Here is a 22,936-nt window from a genome sequence, read left to right on the forward strand (position 1 = left end):
CCAGAACCTGCAAAGACCTTAAATGTTCTCATCAGCATCTTCTGAACCAATTTGGTTATAGCTGAATGATTCTGCACTTATAAAAATTTAGTATACTTGGAGGTCTAGTAAATAGCACAATAAACACAATGAAGCATTGATTTATATAGCTAGCCTCTCTACTTTTCAGTACCAAGGTATTTTTGCTTACAATAAAAAACTCAAAAAAAAAATAAAACCAGATTTTTATAGTGCGCTGTTTCTAAAGCAACAGGGAAGTTAAAAAAAAATAAAATAGTTCTTATAAGCCAATTAGTTTCAAAGAGGCAAAGCTTTCTGGGGCTGAATACATAGCTCCTGAACATCTATCTCCTGGGTTTAATTTCACTGACATGAGCAGTGATAAAAGAGTTTGTTTCCAAAATGTAGTGAGGTGGCAGAGCACCCACTGGTGGGTGAGGCACATGTCAGATGAGAAGTGACTGCAGCAATTCACAGCTAAGCAGACAAGAAAACTGAACACCTTACGGAAAGGGAATAAGCCTTTTCATCCAACTCTATGTTTAAGGCAGTATTTATATAGGTCATGTCAAATTTGAGTACAATTCCTTTCTGTACGTCAAAGTCACATATATAAAACTCACTTTTAAAGCTTAGAAAGAAAAGGAGACTGAAAAAACAGTTACCCATGTCTACAGAGCAACTGGAAAGCACTGAGACAGCAGAAATGTATTTTAGGGCTGCTTTTTTAAGTTTAAACAGGACATTAAGGAGTGGTGTTCCTCAGGGGTTGGTATTGGAACCAGCACTTTTCAACATTCTTGTCAGCGACATGGACAGTGGTGTTGAGTGCACCCTCAGCAAGTTTGCTGACAATACCAAGCTGTTTGGTGCTGTCAACACGCTGGAAGGAAGGGATGCAATCCAGAGGGACCTGGACAGGCTGGAGAGATGGGCCAGTGCCAACCTCATGAAGTCCAACAAGGCCAAGTGCAAGGTCCTGAATCTGGGTCAGGGCAATCCCAAGCACAACCACAGGCTGGGTAGAGACTGCACTGAAAGCAGTCCTGAGAAGGATTTGGGGGTATTGGTTAACGAGAAGCTCAACATGAGCAAGAAATGTATGCTCACATCCCAGAATGCCAACCGTATGCTGGGGTGCATCAAAAGAAGGTGATCCTGCCCCTCTACCCTGCTCTCTCAAGACCCCACCTTAAGTACTGTGTTCAACTCTGAGGCCCTCAACATAAGGACAGAGCTGTTGGGCTGAATCCAGAGGAGGACTACAAAGATGCTCAGAGGGCTGGAGCACCTCTCCTATGGAGACAGGCTGAGATAATTGGGGTTGTTCAGGCTGGAGAAGAGAAGGCTCTCAGACTGTAGAGCAGCTTCCAGTACCTGAAGGGGCCAATGAGAAAGCTGGAGAGGGACTTTTACAATGGGGTGTAGGGACAGAACAAGGGGGCATGGCTTTAAACTGACAGAGGGTAGATTTAGATATTGGGAAGAAATTCCTTACTGTGAAGGTGGTGAGGCACATTGTTAAATTCAGGTATTTGCTACTGTCCTGTGTTCAGCAGTAGCAGCCATTTTTCTCCTTCTTAGTATAGCTGGTGCAGTGCTGTGGTTTTGAGTTTCAGCCTGAGAACAGCGCTGATAACACTGATGTTTTTAGTTACTGCTCAAATGTTTAGTCTGACCAAGGAATTTCTGAGTCTCATGCTCTGCCAAGGATGACGGGAAGCCAGGAGGAAGCATAGACAGGACACCTGACCCAAACTAGCCAAAGAGGTATTCCATACCACAACACATCATGCCCAGGATGTAGAACTGGGGGCAGTTACACAGAATGGCTAGGTCGCTGCTCAGTTGGGCTGGGTATCAGTCGGCAGGTGGTGAGTGGTTGTATTCTCTTCCCTTGTTATTTCCCTTATTATTATTATTGGTGATAGCAGCAGTGGTTTGTGTTATACCTTAGTTACTGGACTGTTCTTACCTCAACCCGTGGGAGTTACATTCGTTCAATTCTCCTCCCCATCCCTCCAGGAGCTGAGGGAGGAGGGGGCCCGGAGTGAGCAAACGGGCTGCATGGCTCAGTTGCTGACTGGGCTTAAACCATGACAGCTACTTTTTTTTTTTCTTTTTTTTTTTTTTAGATATTAGCATCATTATTCTGGACTATGTTGAGGTTCAAAGCCTTGGGCTTGTATCTACCTTAGCCACATTTAACCATGCAAACACTGGTATTACACAAGAACAGAGTCAGTGGAGAAAAGCAGGGATGGGATGAATTGGTTTCTGAGAGGACAGGCTCCTTTCTCTCCTAGCCAGGGAACCTACATGACATGGACAGGAGCAGCAGTAAAGCAAATACAGCCTCAGTACCTGCCCAGGCATCACAACAGCTGACACCTCTTGCACTGCAGGCAGCAGAAGCAGCCTGACTGCTGGCTCCTATACTGGGATTTGCTTCCGTATTAACCTCTCAGACTCAATGAATGCCTTTCTGAAAGATATAATTGCACGATTTAACATCTTTTGAGATATTGATACACATTATACGCAGCACTGCCACAGACAACAGCCAGCTGCTCTGAAGAGGCAAATCATTGTGGCCACGTACATGGCTGCATTGTAATATGAGTTTCCTTAGTACATAGTAAACAATTTCTACCTATTGAGAAGTTCTCCAACATGAATTTAAGGACAAAAAAAAAAAACAAAAAAAACCCCCGCAGTGTATGTGCCTGTTCTTTCTGTAAATCTTCTTAGTCCTTAGAGCATCATTCAAAATCGCCACTGAGTTGACACCTTGTTGTTTCTTTAACTTGTCAAACCATGAATTGCTATTAACATTTCAGAAATAAAAGCAGAAATAAACAGTGCAGACTGACAAAACCTCAGCTGCGTTATTGGGAGAATAGAAATACAAAGGGCTGGACATAAATTCTACTAAAAGGAAAGTTTTGAAATGCACTTACAGAAGTTGTTGTAATATGTGAGATGACAGAGGGTATTTCGAAGTGGCATGTGTGCTGCCTGAAGCTGATCTGTCATAGCAACAGCCTCATTAAAGCACCCCTCTTGGGAGTGTTAACCTGTATTCTGACTGTTGGAAAGATGTCATTTATAATAGAACTTAATTCAGTTAAGAGTCAAAGTACAGCAGACTTGCAGAAAAGCGAAACTGTTATGGAAATCACAAAGGAGCACGAACACTATACCAAATGCCTGTGAAAAATTCGGCTTTTACCCTTGTAATCTTTCATTCCCTGAAACCACCACCAGAATTTCAGTCTTTCAGGCCTATGGTTTGCAAGTTATTGGCAATTCCTTTACTCCTCATAACCCCCCTAATTAGTGCTCAGGATGTGGCTCTTCTTATCTTCTATTACCCATACAAACAAGGGGTCACCATGTCACCTGCTCACCCTGATTTTCTCCAGCTCTCACACTGAGCTCCTACTGCAGCAATTCACAACCCACAGCCAATACTGCAGCTGGATCTGCTCCTTTCCTCTACTCCACCATTCTTAAGGCTCTTCCTTTGGTGCCCATCTTTCCCCTAGACCCCCCACAAAATGGTTATTCATGCAAACATTTTGATCTTTAGAAAGAAACATCTGCTAGTGTTCAGAGTTGCCTTGACACAGTACTTGCCACTTCTACAAGAGTGGCTAAGCAGCAACCAAATATATTAATACATATTTGGATTGCACTTTTTAAAGCTCTATGATTTAATAACTTTAATTGACAGCAATAATGCATAAGTACAATGCATTTTGGAAGGCCCTTTCAGTTCTTAAAGGAGTACAGAAAACAGTAGATGAAAAATGAAAGAACACTGCTTAGTAAATGAGTCATTAACCTTTCAACATGAGCGCTACCACTGGAAGCCTGAACAGAGGGACTACAAGAGCTCCAGCAGTTGTGAGAGATACCAAAGTTAATTCAGTAGGTTTATGTTTCTTTTAGTTGCCTTTTAAACTCTTCTAAACTTGGTCTCAATCTTCTAAAAACACAGGATGTTTTGATGTGCATGTGATGATGATGCATATGACCTGTCACTGATGTGTCACCAAGCAGGCTTAGACTTTTTTGGTAGGTCTTACCAAAAACATGAACTTTACATAATCCATGCCCATAAAATGCTGTTGGCAGCACAATAACCTAAACCTAAGCTATTCATCTGATGTCAGCGATGTGACCTTGAGTGACAAATACTGAATTTCTGTTTTATGCTAGCAGCTCCCAGACACCTGCAGCAGCCTTGGAGCCCATGGATCAGCACTCCCAAGGGAATCGGGGAGAAGGACCACCTCCAGTAAGGCACAGAAATTTCTAGTCTAAACTTCTAGGCATCCTGGAAAGAGTCAGGGCTCACAGGTTACACATTCTAACTCAAGATTGCCTGACATATTATATGAAAGTCTAAATTTAAACTAGTTCTTCAGAAAGACACTATATTTTTTTCTTTATTAAATCTTGTGAGGCTTTAACCAACAAACTTGATTCAAACTCCTGTAAAATTTTTAAGACCTGCAGCTCCTGTATTTTGATCACAGCTTACAGTGTCACTTCGAATAACAGAGGGAATAAGTAATAAAAGTGTCTGTGCAGTGCGACTTGCATAAAATAAGTTACTTACATTGGGCTGGCAGTATGTCTTAATTTTAAAAGAAAAAAACTGCTCATATTTTCACTAATCTCATAGCTGTCCCACACAGACACACTTACCAGAAGATTTCCCTGCTATGCTTATAAAAATAAGTACTAATTTTTTTCTAATCACTTCCTTTTAACTACAAAATGCAGTTATATTCTGGTTTGTTACAAGAAACCATCTCCACAGTTCAAGGTATGATTTTATCAGGTACATGTGAAGCTGTGCAGGCTTTCTGTATTTTAATGTGCTTATTTGCTGTTGGCAGAATTGCACAAGAGCGTGCTTGAAGCCAGTTGCAACTTACAGATTTTTCAATTAAAAGAGAGAAATATTGGCCAGTTAGTTAATTAAATGGCACAGAGACATTTGTTTTTCCTCCTTTCACAAATTCCAGTTAGTATTCCAAAGCTGTATTAGGTGCCCCAACGACACCAAAAACAGTAAGTCTTCATTTATTGCCAGTAGATTTTTAACCTGGTTGTTTTAAACAGCATGATAAACATATTTTAGCACAATATATTAGCTGTGCCAATTTAATAAGAGGGATAATGATGGAGCTTTTCTTTTTGTTCCTTCATACAGGGCAGAGCCCAGCTGTGAGCACACTCAGGGGAAGGAAATCCCTTGGGGTTTCCTTTTTCAGCAGTATTCCTGCTTTTCCTGAGACACACTTTCTCCTGCCTGGGCTATTACTAGCCAGTCTTTTTCAAATTTCTGCCATAAAAACTTAAGGGTGATCTCAAGATTTCGTATTCTCCACCAGATGGGAGCATGGAAAAAAGAGTAACCTCAGCTCCAAGGGCTATATTACCATGTTCAAGGTCTGCTCACCTTTCCCCTCCCTGTTTTACTCTTCATTTGGTTCAAAGTCAACATAAAGATGGTCACCTGGCAGGTGACAAGGAAAGAGGTGTGAAGAGTGGGCACCTGCCCCAGGCAAGAGCCAGAATATGGCACAGATGGGCATATCACAGATGTGCATCCTCACTGCAGGAACAACATTACCAGCATACCACTTCGGCACAGAATGTATTCCTGTGTCTCAGACCAGATTATTTGTCAATCATAGGAATGCTAAGGACCAAGAAAGAAGAAAAAAAAAAAAAGGAGATACTTTCTCCCCCCCTCTATAACCCTTAAAATTGACCTAAACATGCTGCTTTTTTTTTTCTTAAGAATGCATTTAAACACATTTATCTTTGTTCTAAGAACTAAGCCTGGTCCTGATGCCTACCTCACTCGTGCAACAAACTTGAAGACATGCCCATGAGCAACCTTGTTCCACCAGCATGGGCAGAAGCCCAATTCTAATGTTTCCTGCCATTCTTTATTTAATTCCAGCTGTTCATGCATTTTCCTTTAAAAAGTATATTGCCCCAGCCTCTTCCTCAGAAAAGCCTGCAACAGGAAGGCAGAAGGCCTAAACTTGGAAAGTATATGAGCCCTACTGATCTAGTGGCAATTACACGTTTTAAGTGGTGTTTTTTCCTCCAGGTATGGGTATGCATATTGTTACCAGGTAATGAAATTCATACACATACCTCCTACTCACTGCTTTTGAGGGATACCCTTTGGGTTGATTTGTGTTCCATCAGACTTTGACATCCAATAACATATTAATCTGCTTTTAATTCCCTCTTCTAATTAGAACCAATGTTAATGTTATCGAGAGAATTAAGATCAATATCAATGAGCTTTTGGACTATGTTATTATACAATCTCAGCCCACAGCTGTAAAGTTCTCTGGCTTAGTTTGCCAGGGTTTTGGTTTTGTCTGTGGTTTTAAACACTAACCAATTTCTCTTTAAGAATACTATGTCTAACTATGCATTCAAACTGACCAATTTTGAAAACTAAATTTGTACCAGCAGTTACACACACCTGCCCCTAAAAAAAAAAAAAAAAGAGCTATAAAGATTACTGTACAAAATATAGTTTTGAGGGATGTGCTTATGTTAAATATAACCAATTGCTTTAAAGGGCAAGGATTTCCACAGCACAAAGTTCACAGATTTACCCACAAGTCCCAAATGCAAACATTATCTGCAAAGTCCATATGCTTTGTATTTCACAAAAGCTTTACAGAATATATTTAACATAAGAGAAAACAGACTTAGGTTTTATTCTTCATCTTTTTGACAGAAAGGTGTCAATAGTAAGATGGCAACAAGAAATCTAACTGCAGCTCATGCGACTTTATTACTGAAGTATAAGGGGATTACTTTGTGTTATTAAAACATCAGTGCACTACTACTGATTTTTTTTTTTTTTTCCTTACAGTGGCAGCAGTTCCCAGTGGGATGAGCTGCTTTAAACCTTCAGTTATTTATCAGTGGGGAAAAAGAAAAAAAAGAAAAGGCAAAAATTAAAGTTGGAGTCAAGAATAAGGCAGGTAAATGTAAAATACACCCATGCAGACCTGAAGTCCCAAAGTGTGTTACCATTCATTTCTATAAAAATTAGATCTTTGTCACCCATGAATTCTTCACTAATACATTCACCCCTAAAAGCAAGTGCTTCAAGGAGGCTCCACTATCTTCAGGAAAGAGGAAGTTAATTTCCCCATGGTTTATAAAAAACAGTACTTGCACAAGCCAAATGTTACTGTTTATCTCTTCACCTACTTACCAATACAAGCTCTTTCTGGTTCAGAAGCACTGTGGAAACTGCTAGGGTTTCTTTGTACTGGACATGGCTTTTCTTGGTCGCTACTAAATAAAACAACCTTGTAATTTAACTAGTAATCCTCCCCATCATCCACTTCTGGTCTGTTTCCCTGAGACTGAAATCCCAAATGAAAGCAGCATTCATGAGGCACCTGTATCTTCAAATGCTGTTACTGTCTGATAAACGCTGCAGCACCTGGTCACCTGAAGCTATTTTGAAGAGTCTTTCCCAGGTATGAAGTTTGTAAATTTGATAGAAGAAAAAAATAATATTCCTATTCAAAGTACCAATGTGAAATCAGAAGCAAACAAGTAGAATTCCAACTCTAGTTGCCCACAGCAGGAGCACTAAGCCCATGGCCAGGGTATGCTTCTCAGGTGTCACATGAAAGACAAACATCTAAAGACTTTCACTTACTTGGGGCAAATTCCCCATTCAACACAAAACAATAGCAAACAGAATGATACATAAAAGGATTATTTTTCTTTTTAATAAAAATGTATACACAATCAGGCAGTGGTTACCACTCTAGGATGACCATCCTTAGCAGAGAGGTATTTCTGCCAAAAAAAACCCAGAAGAAGCGTCATTGGCTGGCTCCAAGAGCAAGCACTCTGCAGTGTTAATTTATTCCTAGGGCTACCAAGGATAGGGTGTGCTATCTTTAGAAAACAAAAAAGTAGTAAAACTGGCTACTGTGGGGCTAAACAGACTGGTGATCCATTAAGTTCTTACATTTTTCATTAAGATATATAAACTTGTAGAAGACTCTGAAATCTGCATATTTGTATCACGCTTTTCATAGACACAAACAGCCTTTTATAATGCACTTAAATTACTTTGAGTGGCTGAATTAGCAAATGCAATGCAGAATCCAAGTTTTGCCATACCTACTAGCTCTTTAGCACTTATTTTATGCAAATGCTTTTAGTTGTTTTTCCTAAGATTCACAGCCACTTAAAGTTCTCCTGAATTCCACTCTTTTACTGGTTGTCTTCTGAGCACCAGTCAACAGCAGAATGGCAATCATCAAGCTTAGCTGTATTACAACTTCTTGCAAGGCATTTTTGACACAGCATGATAGTACTGTGAGAAGACAGGCCACTGTAAATCAGTGCAGATTCACTGAGGAGCATTTAACAATTCTGACAAAAATCATAACATGGTTCATAGTGCTTTACTCATTACTGAATACTGCTAGCTGGTTAGAGGTTCTGCTGTTTTCAATAAAAGAAACAAATGTTATCATGGAAAGTATGAATTGTACCAAGAATTTTCCACAGCAAAGGTTACAGATCAGCTGACAACAATTCTCCAGAGAAGTATAATCTACGGAGTAAATAGGTAACAGTGTACTGTCAACTCTGTTCAAGTCACAGCCATGCAAAACCCAGAGAAAGAAATGCAATGTAGCGAGTGCAAGCTGAGGAATTCATTCAGATGGGTCTGGACATACACGCTGACCTGAATAGCTTGCTCCAATTTGAAGAAATGTGATAATGGGCCACTGGAGTCAGGGCATAAGATTTTGTACTTACTTGCTGTACTTAGCAATAGTACCTTTCACAGCTCTCCCTATCTATCCAAAGTTTTATATACACATATATGTATACCTGCAGCACATTCTCGTAAAAGTGGCTAACAGCAGCCCCACACCATTAACTGCTGGAGCTCAGGTTAGACCCCAAGACACTGCCTGCAAAATACCTTCTTGCTCCAACATGGTCATGCTCTGATTCTATCAAAGGCATAAAGGTAATTCAACCCACCAAGATGCAAGCTGGGGACAGTGCTTTAGTTTCCACACTTCTGTAGTCTCAACTTGCTCTACCTCCCTGTATATGGTTTAATATTGCAGCTTCGAGTGTTTTACCTAAGACTACTATATTAAGACACTACCATGAAAAAAATATTCACTGTTCACCATTCTTTCTATAATCTGAATGTATGAATAAGCCACTTGCTTATAACATGGAACCTAAAAGGAATTAGCTCAGTTTTGCAGCCTTTTTCCCTTGCTCCAGTGCCTAACTCCGCTGTCCACAAATACCCCTATAAAAACAACTTTGATACAGTTACATAAGTGCATTTTAAACAAAATGTTTCTGATGAACCTGGAAGACAGGCCACCTCCCCTCCAGGCAATACATGATTATCACTAGTTGAGAGCACACAGGTTTGACCCATCCCTAGACTACTGGGAAAAAAAAAAAAAAAAAAAAAGCTACTTTAAGATAGGACTCAGACAGAAGTCAAGTGTTCTCATCCCTGGATAACTCTGCAAAGGTTCATAGGGAACTGACATGCTGCATGAAAAAGTATCATCTTGCCATTCTTTTCACATCACCATAACCAAGACAAATTCTTCACGATGAATAGTGCAGCACGTCACCTAGTAGCTCTGTATTACACAGAACTAGGTTTAACTAACCTAATGACTTCCAAGGAGTAGACCATACACACCTTTGCATACTGATCTGTCTAGAATTTCCTCTGGTTTTCAGACCTCATGGTCTCTTGCAAAAAGTGTTTTTACATAAGAAATTATCAATTGAAATTTCAATTTCAACTATTATAATTTATTAAAAATAGATTATGTAGTTACATCTTCTAGAGGATTATTACAAACTGAGAAATGAAAAGTAATAACAACTTTGATCCATGCATGTTAAAGTTAGATGTGGGAAAAATAAAAGTGGGTTTAGTTTAAGGAATACAGGTAAAACTGAAACAAAAAGATTGCAAGATGTACTTCCTGTAGGAAAATCATAGGACAATGCAGACAATATAATTTAATTCAAGGTCCTCTAAAACTTTAATATTTTTAGACCATTTTAATAAACTTGTCCAAAGTTCCCACACACTTACGTGTAGCCGGATCATACTACCACCAAGGACACAAAGAATCCACTGACTTCAGTGGTGTTGATTCAGGTTTGCAATCTGTTTGTTAGCACAGTAAAACATAAATAAAAACTGTTCTTCTCCAGAGAAGAAAAAAGTCTCACTGGCAAATACATACTTGCATTCCATAAGCACACAGTTTTACACAAATACCAATATACTTTGGGTAAATCAGTGTGTGTTTGCATATGCAAAAGAGCATCCAACTAGCTATAATCTTGCTTTGCTTTCTCATCTTCACAATATTTGCAAGCAAAAAGAGGCAGGTGTTTTGGGGAAACCTATCTTTCATCTAGAAAATTACTGTGACTTTTCATTACCTTTTTGTATTAGTGTAACTTCTTTTTACTTGTATTTTAATAACTAAAAAACACTACAGTGTTTCTCTGAAAAGGTTCATTGGAACAAGGAGGAATCAGAACTTGTAGTATTGTGGTACTTCCAGTACCTTAGAATTATTCAGAACTATGAGGAAAAAATACTTCCCTGCATGTTAAGGGAGGTGGAAACCCATGTGCTCTTCACCATGTCAGAGCCCCTGAGAATAGTGTGCTATTAGAATAATTAGCTAATAAAATAATTAGTGCTAATAGAATCATTAGCAGCCCAAGCTATTTGACAATATCAGAATTGTATTTTTTAAACTGCTGATGAGTATTCTTGCTAGTTTGCACATAGACAAATTAAAATCATAAAGCACTATATGAAAATCACATGGGTATTTTTGTGGGAGTATGTATGTTAACAGAACAGTGTCTCCTTGACAGGACACTTCTTCTTACGTCTTCAGTGAAGCAGAGTTTCAACAGTTTGGCTCCTCTGGAAGGCAACATCATTTCGTGGGATGCAGGACATGAGGTGTTCAGGAATATCCAGCAGGTGTTGAAAGCATGTTTTGAATTCAACATACCATATCTAGAACTGGTAATACTGTTATCTATTTTTCCACCTCATAGAATTAGACTGTATTTCTAGCTGAACAGAAATAAAAATATCAAACTTTACCTTACTTCCTGACTGGCATTACGTCATCATTAAAAAGACCTACTACTTAGTAGGTTCTATGTACTGCAATGTTCTGTTTTTAATACACCACCGTGACTTTTGCAATAAGTCAGTAAAAACATGGTTGCTAATGACATACAACCTTCTTTTGAGCATCCAACTCTATCCTTGGATTGGTAGGGCTCATAAACACCGCATAAAGCCTAATTCTAATCCTGTATTTATATACTGCTTGGGATGCAAAGATACATATAATAACAAAACATAATACACCACATAGCACTTTCCAGGTACATATAAAGATCTTACTCCTGCTATGAGCATCTCCCAAATTCAATCAGATTAATAATATAGTGAACGTATTACTGGCAAAAGCATGTGTTTGCCTCCCTAATGATCCTTCCCAGTTCCCATTAAATCTAATTAAAAGGCACTGAATGAGTTTTATTGGAATTCCATTACAGAGGTCCAATCCTGCTTGCGCACAGCCTGTAACCTACAGGAAAAGGCCCTTGCCCAGCCCACAGAGGCTCCGGAGTGTCCTCACACGCACAAAGGAAATGCACCCTTTTCAGCAGGATCACAGCTGCACCGGATGGCTGATTTTACAGTAGCAAGTCCTGGTTATTTCATTTTAGCAACTACCTAAAAATTAAGATTCTGCTTCACAGCACTAGAAGTTTTGATGTTTCTGGAAATTTTCTGCATTATGGTCAACTGACTAGCTAGCTGGAATACAGCTAAATTTACAAATAATTTACAAATATCTTTTCAGTAGACGTGTCTTTTCCCTTAAATTCTAACTAATTTAATTGAAAACCTAACTAGTGGGTTGGCCAGAAGGTGCACAGTCATTTGACTATTTTTTTAAATCCAATTAGACCTTAATTGACTTACAAATTTAGAACCTAGTTCTACAATATGTACGCTTAGCCCAAACTCACACTAAATACAGACTCAATAGTCTATATGGCTTGCATAATAATAACTAAGCTTTGATATTTTCTTCATCATTAAGAATGTTTTGGCTAAGTGCAATTAAAAAGAATTCTCAAAACAATTTTTTTTTAATTGCATTTGAAGGAACAAGACTATTAAAGAAGAGATTAACGCATATGAGCCAGGCAAAAGCAACAACATCCTGGGATTCAAAGTATGCTATTTCAACAAAACCAATGTCCTACTATCTAAGTTACTAGCATTTCTACAGATAGCCAGAATTCTAAAGTCACAAATTAAAATTGCATAAACACATTATTTAGAGTCAATAAGATAAAGAGAAACCTATTTTCTTTCACTGCAAACAACAGATAAAGGGCTTGTAATGAGGCACTAGAGGAACAGCATTTCCAAGCTGCAGACTGAAGTCAGTGTGAGGTTTGCCACTTTCTTTAAATGCAGAATGATTTGGGTCCATATGAACCTCAAAGGTATGACATATGCTCGAATTTACGCAGCAGCAGTCATGTAACACTTCAATAGAACCACTGTGTGAAGCAAGAGCTTTTCTCTAAGTCTTTGGAGGACAACTACTGCAACCTGCAGGAATATCAGCAGAAACTCTAGAACTTAGCAAAAAGGTTTGCAACAGAACAAGTCCACAGATCTTTTTACATCAAAAACCTAGTTTTGAAAACGCATTTTACCGTTTTAAATAGTTCGTATGTTTCTACACCACTTTTCCTTATATTAAAGGTCTCCAAAACCACTGAACTTAAAGTAACAATCTGGGTAAGAAAAAACGTGCAAGTCAGTTCACAGAAAACCACAAATACATTTTGCTCAAATTTCAGAAGCATCAGGATTTTGTGCATGTAATCACATACTCAGAGGACATCTATGCATCATCAATTGCCTGTAAAACCAGTCACTGAAATTGCATCTGTGGACATCTCCCCACAATTTCTGTCTTTAATTACCTCTTATCAGACATACTTCTAATTATTGTCCTAAATTCCTCATATTTTCACCCTCCTCCATAGTTTTACCTCTCCAGTGATAGCTTAAGCAATATTATTCTTTTGAATAAATAAATGGCAATGTCACTGTGACCTTAGAAGCATCTTTGCATGTAAGATACTAATACTTATTATGTATGTTCAAGACATAACTTAAGTACAAGAACATATACTTCCGTAAGTATAGCACTGAAACAGCTTTTTTTTTTTTTTTTTAAGATTACTTTCCAACAGATGGCCAAGCTGGAGCTCAGCCTGGTGAAGTAGAGCAGTGCTTGGTACACCCAGTTTCAAGCACTAAACTACAATAACAAGATAGTTGTAAAGCCTTATAGTGGAGGCACTGTTGCCTGCTGTGACACCTTACCAGGGACTGAAGGCCATCAGCAGTCATCACAGAGACATTTATTTCACCTGGTTTGTGTTCCTGCTACCAGGGTGAGTAATCCAAAGTCACATTAGCTGAACCTTAAACCTGAAAATTCCATTTAAACGTAATTTGTTTCCAGCCTTCACTTAAATATGGTCAAAGGACACAGTGAAAACAATAAATTCCCTGCTAAGTAGAAAAAAGACAGAAGTTTTTGAAGCATTTGTGACTCTAGAGAGGAGTGATGTTCATTAAAAAAAATTAAAAAAAGATTTCCTCCTTTACAACATCTTAAAAGTTTAAAAAAAAAAAAAAAATGTGATTCCACGGTTCAGGGAACTGGAGTTTTGCTTTACCTGACATTTTCCCATTCAGTATAAAGTCTACAGGAGGATGCCTTGCAAGACTTTGCTGGCTAGCTGCTTCACCACACCAGCACCTAAACAACAGATTCAGAACACTAAAACCACACATTAGCAAGTTATCACTTGAGTGCTGCCAACACCAGTGATCTGCCACCAAACCCAAACAAACTGACAGCTTCACCACAGACCGTAAGTCAATTAATAACAAGCAATGCACTCAAGAGCATTGTGGTACACATTTCACTGACACCACCACACATTTGTAAAGATTATCTAAATCAAGCTCTGTTATCTGAGGCACCTATGCGATTTGGAAAATCTCTAGGCAATCATGCCAGTCAGCACACTGGATTCATGTAATTCTGTTCTGCAGCAGCAGAGACACAAAAGCCAAACAAGTATAACAACAAAAAAAAAGAGAAGAGAGAAAAAAAGGGGGTGGAGGAGCCTAGGCATGAAGCCAAGGTGAAGCTCCAAGGGTGAAGAGAGCTGTGGGAAGGAAATTCGCCCACCAGAGCAACAGAGCACCTTCAGCTCAAGAGCACCCAGGAGGCGGAGATGGGACCTGTGAAGTTCCCCCCATGCCTTTAGGAAGAGCAGGTAACAAGTGCAGTCTTCTCAGCTTTGTAAGCTGTCAGCAAGGTCTTTCTCAGGCTTCCAAAATTCATTTTTTCCAAGACTTGCAACACCTTCACAGGATAACTGCAAGAAAATCTGGGTCCATGAGGTACTGCAGGAAGAGACCAAGCGAAGCATAAGGAAATCATACCTCTCTATGGCTTAAATTGTACAACCTCAACTGCAGAACTTCTTTCTTACCTGTCAACCTCCTGTCTGGATTCCCTTCTCCTTACTTTTTTTTCCATTCATTTCAAACACCCCTATCATTTTCTCCTCCCAATTATATATATATATGTATATATACACATACAACAACAGTTGTAACCTGGCTCAGGACAGACCTGAGAGACTGGAAGATTCTCTCTGTATTTCCCCAACCTTTCTTTTTTTTTCTCCCTGATGTTATCCACTGGTCTAATAGAAGGTGTTACCTCTCCCTACAGCACCTCACTAATATTTTATATTACCATGGCTACCACAACACTGCTATTAACACAACCCATGACATTTTCCCAATTCTCTTATTACCAGTGGTGAGCCACAGTGCAGTCCAAATTTCACTGCCTTTCACATACATTAAGCTGAGCATGCTCCAGTGACTCAGAATTTCCTCCTGTACAGGAAAATCAGCTTGGTATGGTCAATAATTTTTGAAGTGTATCATAAAGTTTATCTGATGTCCAAATGTAATTCTCTTGCTGGGTGCCTCATCCTGAATCCCTTTCAGGTTGAAACCACTTGACATTTTTTAAACAAAATGACTTTTAAATCCTAATTTGTACTCCACTCAGTTTTGATAAGACATGACATTATGATATGATGAGTTAGTTGATTCTAAGTAAATTTGATTTATCCCACTTTTTGGTCTGGTATGATTTACAAGGATGTCACCTTTTAAGATGGGATTGATTTTAATGTAAGCTGACAGCTTTTTTTTTTTTTGTGAAACACTACATCAGAGCAAGGTAACAATGAAAACAAAACAAAGGGAAAATGAAGCAAAATTTAAATACCAGAAATTAGTATTTGTGAATAATTGGCACCTGCTTATTCCCGTCAAGAAAAACTGAGTGACAAATCAGTTTCCAGAACATTTCCACTAATCGTTTGAAAGTTTGATTTTTATTCATAAGATCAGACGCATGCTACAGCTGCTGTAATGTAATCTGACTATTTTGTGAACACTGTGGAAAGTTCTTGAAATATTTTCCATCAAACAAGCACTAGCACAAACACGAATCTTCATGTACTAAAGTAAAAGCATATGTACCCTTCATAAAACTGAAAGACCTTCTAAGCCCCTTTCTTATCTGGTTGTTCAGTTGCTATTATATGAAATACTACCCTCATTTCTTTGCAATATCCTTGTACCTTAGGATGTAGCGTTTTAAACACGCAAGTTTGTGATGCTGCAGCTATACTTCTCTTTGCTAAGCAGTTATTTCCCATTTTTTAAGTATGGATCTCTTATGTAATTTTGACAGCTAGGTGGGAAAGGGACCAGAGAGGTTTGGTAGTTCGACTGAAGCAAAGATCTATACCCAAGACTGACTGACTACCTAGAGGCATCCGCACTCGCCCAAACGAGTTGTAGGCAGTTAGTAAACAATTTAGGAGGTAGTGTGTACGTGACGGAAAGGAGTTGGATGTGTAAAGGTGAGAAATCAATGCTTTACAGAGTTTCATTTCTACTTAAACCTAGCTAAATCCTCGCAGACTGGGTATAACAATATTCAGAGCAGTCTCATTCATGAGACCAGGCAGTTTTAAAGCTGAAGGGCTGCAAACAAGTCGACAGACTATTTTCTGGTTAGCAGCGTTTTCTACAGCGGTAGAAAAGCCTGAGCCAGAGCGGCACGCTGCCGTGCCTGCACCTGAGCAGAGCAGAAGCAGAGCTTAGTCTGTACTTAGAAAATCTTCGATTTAAACACTTCCAAGGAAAAAGGGGAAGGACTGGGAAGCGCACAAAATGCGACAAGAAACCCTGAGACTAAGCCCGGCAGGAGGACCATTAGCTACCCTCTGCTCACAGACGACTTCCAAGAAAAGAATTAAAAAAAAAAAAAAAAAAAAAAACAAAAAAAACCCAACAAGCTGCAACTTCGGAAATTTCCCGCACCTGGGCTAAGGGCTCCTGAGCTCTTTCTTCCCTACCGCTGTCCCCGAGCCCGGCAGGGACCTGCTGCCTAAATACAAGCCCAGCTATCAAGCTCGCGGCAACTTCGCAGGTTAAAAAAGAAGGAACTTTCTCCGCGCTCGGGAGGGCTGCGGGCGCCGGCCGTGCCCTCGGTACCCAGCCGCGGGAGCTGGCACCGCTCCCGCTAGCAACGGGGACCCCACGGACGGGCCGGACCTCGCAGCTAATTAACTCCTCGCAGTGAAGCGCTATGTAGGCGCCTGTGCCTTCAAGCCGATCACCGTGAGGCACACCCCTCTGCCAAAAAACTGTCCCTGTTCACCTGTCGCCGCTTTGGGGCTAGCCCCGTCCTTGTTCCACCGGGAGCCGCAGCCTAGCTCGGTGCTGCCGGCACCGAAGTTTGCACGCAGCGCTCCGCGGCCGAGCAGCGCGAAGGGGCAGGGAGGCGCGCAAAGAGCCGCGGGATAAAAACTTCCCGGGGAGAAGCCGACAGCGGCGGAAAGTTCAGTGGGCAGCGCGCAAAGGTGAGCTCCGGCGCCCTGCTGCGCGCCTCACCACGGACGCGCCTTACCTCCGCGGGCTCCCGCTGCAAGCGCCTCGGCGACGGGCGGTAATCCCCAGAGCATCGCCAGGGCCAAGAGGAGAGCGGACATCGCGGCGACCGCGACGCGGCAAGAGCAAACCTGCCCGCCCTTCGACCGGCCGCAGGCGCGGAGCCTCTGCGGGAGCCGCCGCTGCGCCGTCACTTTTCAGCGCGGAGTGCGGCTGGGCTCGCCTCTCGCAGCGAGCGGGCAGCGCGGGGCGCCGGCGGCCCGCAGCGCCGCGCTCCGCCCCGCACCGCCCCGCGCCCCACCCACCTCCGCCGCCGGCCCGCCCCCCCGTACCGCGCCCGCGGAGCGCCAGGCGCGAAGCCAGTGTGCGCGCGCGGGAGCCGTGGCCGCGTGCTGGTCCCGTCTGTCCCGCGTCGGTGGGGTTGTCTTTTAGCGGGTTTTGAGGTAATTTTTCTAAATCCCCAACGACAAACGGCCCGGAGGTGCGGGCGGCACGGCGGTGAGTCAGCAGAAATTGAAATAGCTCTAAAAAGCACCTCCACAAACCCTCGTGCTTCATTAAACTGCCGTGAGTTCATTAAAGTGCCGTGAGACCGCTGCAGATGTCTGTAAACACAAAGTTGTCATCCAGAGCAGCTGAGGAACGCTTGGCTTCAGTTAACGGTGCTTCCTGAGGTACTTCTACGCAGGCCACGAGCTCACACCTCATGTTTGGTCCCTGCTTCGTGCTGCCGAATTGTAAGTTTAATTTTATGTAAGAGTATTACCTTGCATGTGTCACAGAACACAGAAAGGGTTTGCTTATCACATTTTCACATAAATGGCTTTTTTTTTTAAACTAGGCCCTCTAACAGATGAAAGGTGATAAAGCTTTTTACATCATCTTCAGATACGGGTTTCCTCCAAAGACAGCAAGGTGCTAAAATCAGCTGCTGAGACCTTTACTTTCAAGGGTAAAGCCTCAGTCCTTCTAACTTCATGTTTATATTCCCCAACACAAAACCTAAATACCTTTTATATGAAGCAGTATAGCCAAGAGGCTTCTGGGGCAGAAAGACCAGGCAGTGTTGAAGGGCAGAGTAACACACAACCTAGGAGAAATATGAAATATTTAATTATTTCTGCTGAAAAAGGGGAAGGACCCCAGGATACACTTTCCCAAGAACTCAATAGTCCATTCCTGGTCCCAGGGCCTGGTGGAACTCAAGGGGTTGCTGTTACCTTTATTACTGCATACAGTTTACAGCTGAGGATTAAAATCCAGTTGGATCCAATTCTGCATTTATCTACTCTCTTTAAAGGCTATGTAATTCCCCTACACTAAATTAGTATTTATGCAGCTGTAACTGAGCAGAATTATAGATCCCAGTGTAGAAAACTTTTGCTGATACAGAGATGAGCAAGTCTGAATTCAGGTGAAAAAATCTGGCAGTGACCATGGTCGTGGAAATCAGTTCCTTTCATAACCAAAATGAAGTCATGCAGGTGTCACACTGAAATGTTATTCCACTGCATATACTGATGAGATCGCTTTGCTTCCTTCTGTAAACCACCAGAGCCACCTATGTGGCTCTTACATATTAATTACAATTTTATTTGAGCAACCTTTTACATTTCAGGTATGAAAGTGTGTAGGTATTAGAGCCAAATGAGATATGTCGGAGGGAAAACCGGGGAATACCAAGCTGGGAGGAACTCCAGCTCAAATCAGTGATATTTCCCACATGTTAGTCCTGTCACATGGTATAAAGAAACACATATTTTCAGGTGAACATGCCGTCCTTGTATTCCTGGGATATGGAATAGCCTTCTTTCATCTTGACTTCTTGCATCTTCTACAAAAGCCGCAAGGTCTGCAACGTTACAGGTGGTTATGCTTTTCCCCCAAACATTCTCTCTCAATTGGCATGCTGCCTTTTCACAAAGGCACCTCAACTAAAATACTTCTTTTCGACCATCTGATGCTTTATTTCTAATTTGCTCCCTTTTCTCATTCCATACTTATTTAACAACAGTCCTTCTATTCTTCTTGAATAATTGCCTTTAATGATACGGTGCAATTTACTGCCCATTTTAAACATTAACATTTATGAGAGTCTTTGAAGGATTAACTGATCTTGGTTTCAATACTGCATATCACATATGCACATACACTTATTAAAATATTGAAATAATATTCATAATAAAAGTCAATGGCCTCCTTGTTTACGGGACAGAAAGTGTCAATACAGACTATACAGTCAGAATTATGACTAAAAATGCAATTACCTGTAAGTATTCATTTGTCAAATTGCTGCCTAAAAGTGTAGCTTGCTTTAAGATAGTGCTGTGAGGCAATAATTATCCTAGAAGCCTGGTTTTAAAATACAGGCTGTTGAACAAATAAAAGTTGACCTTTGATAAATCACTCTCAGCTTCATTTCCATTAAACATTACTCACTATCAAGTGATGGGATGGTAGGACATCTCTATATGATGGGATGGAACGACTTCAACAGTACAATAAAAATACATAGGAGTATAACTGGCATTCTCATATTTCCTTCACACCTCAAAATAAAATAAAGCAGCATGGAGACCTGTATGAAAGTTTTAATGTGTATCTTCTATGAATAAACCTAAAAACATTTGCTGAAGGGACCAGAGGGAAAATTCAAGCCAGTATGTATGCATATAATTCAAACACTTAAAGAAATCACCTGCTGTATAACATGCTCTTTCTGTACCTCAGACCTCTTTCTGTACCTCAGACCTGAGGAAAACATACAGAAAATGGCGATTTTAGCTGTATACAGTTTCTGTGATTCCAGCCTCCTGCTGTTGTTTGTCTGCACACAACTTCATTTAGATTTCTGCATGATAGGTGAACACAGAGACTAATGCAGGACTAGTGGCAGATACACAAATTGGGAACTAGATCAGTTTTCAAATATTTATTGAAGTCTCCAGCCACTTCCATTTGAAAAAAAATTAACCAGAAACACCGGGGAGTTGAGCTGAGAACAAATAGAGAGGAGAGAGACAGAAAGGAATTGAGCCTGTAGAAATGTCTTTTCCTTACTACAGCCAAAAAAGTTAATTATATAGGAGACTAGAGTGAAGAACATGCTGCACAGAAAAATCAAAGTTAAAACTGATGTTAGAGATCTGTTGCTCCTACAGTGCTTTATAACTTCTTCCTCCTAATCAGAATTATTAACACTGACAGGTTAAATAAATGAATTCATCAAGCTATAGAATATTATGAAAACTCTTATTGAGATAAATTAAACAAAGTAGAACCAATCATTTGTGCTTGCTGATGTAGCACAACACAGGAATGTTAATTATCAGCCAAAGGTAATTCTGACTTTAGTCAGTATGAAACTACTTCCATTGCCTCACTGAAAACTGAGTTATGCCATTACTTATTTACTGTATATCAGCCATGCCCTTTGAGAAGGTGCATGGGCAGGTAGGGATGATGGCATCAAGGATTCTGATGCTGAAGATGCGACCTGGTAGGTATGGATGTTGCTGGCGATATGTGCAGTCGTTTGGAGAGCATCGCGGGCACCTAGCCGAGTTGCTAGGGGATGGTGCTGGCAGCCTGTCTGAAGGCAGTCAGAGTGCCCTGCCCTGTCCCATCAGACAGAGAAAAGTTGCCAGGCAGCAGCTGACACAGGAGCAGAAATAATAAAGTATTCGCAAGGAGCAAGAAGGGAAAAAAAACAAAGATTAGAAAAAAAAAACAACCCATCCTACCAGAATTCAGGGTTTTGCATTACAACCTGTCCCTACTGGAGAAAACGTCCCTAAAGGAATTTTTCATTACTGCAGTGCAACAGTGGCTTCATTATTAAAGGCTTTCTAAATGTACATCTTCAACAGCTGCTGGAAAAGTTCTTCCTGTGTGAGCTGTAATGTGTATATTTGCATACCAAGTGCCATGGGTGGAAACTGTTGCCTGGCATTTGAGATGTTTTGGCATGGTTTTAATATATGAATTGGAAGGAATTAGAAAACACATGAAAATGAATCTATGGGAAGACGTGCCGCACAAGTGCAGCAATAAATGGAACAAGAAAAACCCGAAGTCCTAAACCTGGAAAGCATCATCTTGATCTGTTCCTAATCTCCATCTTCCGACTGTTGTAAAGAAATTCCATTCTATCATTTTGCTTTCAAATGCTTGAGAGATGGTAGTGGACCGTATGCCAGATCAAGTGAAATGCAATGAACTGATGTGAGTCTGTTAAAGACAAGGCAGCTGAACACCGGCGTCTGGTATCTAGACATCTGCTTGGGAGAAGTGACATTTCACAGTTAACTGGATATGCTTTAGCAAAGACATAAATGGGAGATCTTAATGCTGATTGCAAGGTTTGTTTCTCATAAAAATAGGCTCATAAAAGTTATTACAACAGAAAAGATCTCATCACCTTTTGAAGTCTGCTTAAAGGACAATTCTGAAGAAAAAGTTTAAAAAAAAATCCCTTTCCAAAGAAACTTTCAAATCATTTTATTACCCAAAAAATTAAGTTGCTTATATAAAACAGGGCAACTTCCTTACCTGGCATCCTTGTGTACTCAGAGGTGCTGCACTAGTGTTCAGGAACAGATTAAATTTATTTCCAGTAAGTGAAGTAGAAATTCTTTGTCCAAAAAAACATAATGTTTATGGCCGATGCTAAGAAAAAGTAGAAAAAAGAGAGAAAAATATCTGTTTAAATCTATTTCAACCTCCCATGGTAAAGTTTGTCTCCAGACCATGTGACATATTAACCAGTTTGAAGTACTTGTTCATCCAGTTTACCCCAAAATAAATATGCTCTGTAACTGCAGGTACCATAAAAAAAAAATTACCTTTGTTTAATAAAAAGTGATTTTCCAAGACAGTGGACACCTTGAGTTCATCATACAAATACCTGTGAGCGCATCCTTAAAGGTAAATACAAATTTGTTCTACATCATTAGTCCTGAAGGTCCAATTACTGAAATGGTTGGGATTTGGACACCTGAGTACCTCTACAGTACTACCAAGGGCCAGCAGAAGTAACCAGTCCTACCAGTAATAACTTTTTGTTAATTCCATAGATTATAACATTCATGCATTTTAGATTCCAATGCAACTAATTTATGAAATTTTCAATTTCATTATTCAAGTATTGTGAAGTAAAGCATACAGATTCATCTACCTCTTTTTTTTTTCTTTTTTTTTTCTTTTTTTTTTTTCTACTAAATATGGCATCAGGATAAACCTAGTGAGATCTGTCTCGACATTATAGATGCTTTTCCCAAGGGAAGTGCTTCCTTTCCATCCCAAAGATACCTCTACATTGCTTGATCCATCAGTATTATAAACTTACAAAATTTACCATTCTTGATAAATGTTGGAAACATGCATTATAGAAGTTTGTATGGATGGTTTTCTTCTGGAACAACCTTTTGTTCTCCAGAGAAGCTGAATTTTAGTACTTAGATGGGGTTTAGCCCTACAGCTACCAGTGCATCATACCAATCTCTGTCCCAGCCCTGTTGCATTGCAGCGGCATCAGTGCTGCTGGCCAGGCATGAGAGCTCCTGTTTACTATTCAAACTTCTTTTAACATTTCCTTTAGGAGAAATTAGTAGTATTTACCAGTTTGAGATGTTTGGAAAATTATCCTGCCAACAGCTATTATATTCAATTTTACTGTCTTTTCCTCCAAAATCTGTTGGAAAGAAAACTTAT

The 22,936-nt window shown here is 40.3% G+C and overlaps 1 protein-coding gene across 1 annotated transcript in view; it reads right to left on the reverse strand.

Annotated features, from left to right (window-relative positions):
* The window catches only part of LRP1B (LDL receptor related protein 1B), a 739,603-nt gene extending 722,094 nt beyond the window's left edge, over positions 1-17,509 (reverse strand). Inside the window, exon 1 of the mRNA XM_061354354.1 lies at positions 17,244-17,509. Coding sequence (XP_061210338.1) covers positions 17,244-17,325 — 82 coding nt within the window. The 5' untranslated portion in view covers positions 17,326-17,509. The remainder of the gene's footprint in view (positions 1-17,243) is intronic.
* Between the last annotated feature and the right edge of the window lie 5,427 nt (positions 17,510-22,936).

This window comes from Neopsephotus bourkii, unplaced genomic scaffold (genome assembly GCF_033783945.1).
Source record: "Neopsephotus bourkii isolate Nb327-2 ecotype Australia unplaced genomic scaffold, CSIRO-AGI_Nbou_v1 NB_730, whole genome shotgun sequence".
NCBI classification, from domain to species: Eukaryota; Metazoa; Chordata; class Aves; order Psittaciformes; family Psittacidae; genus Neopsephotus; species Neopsephotus bourkii.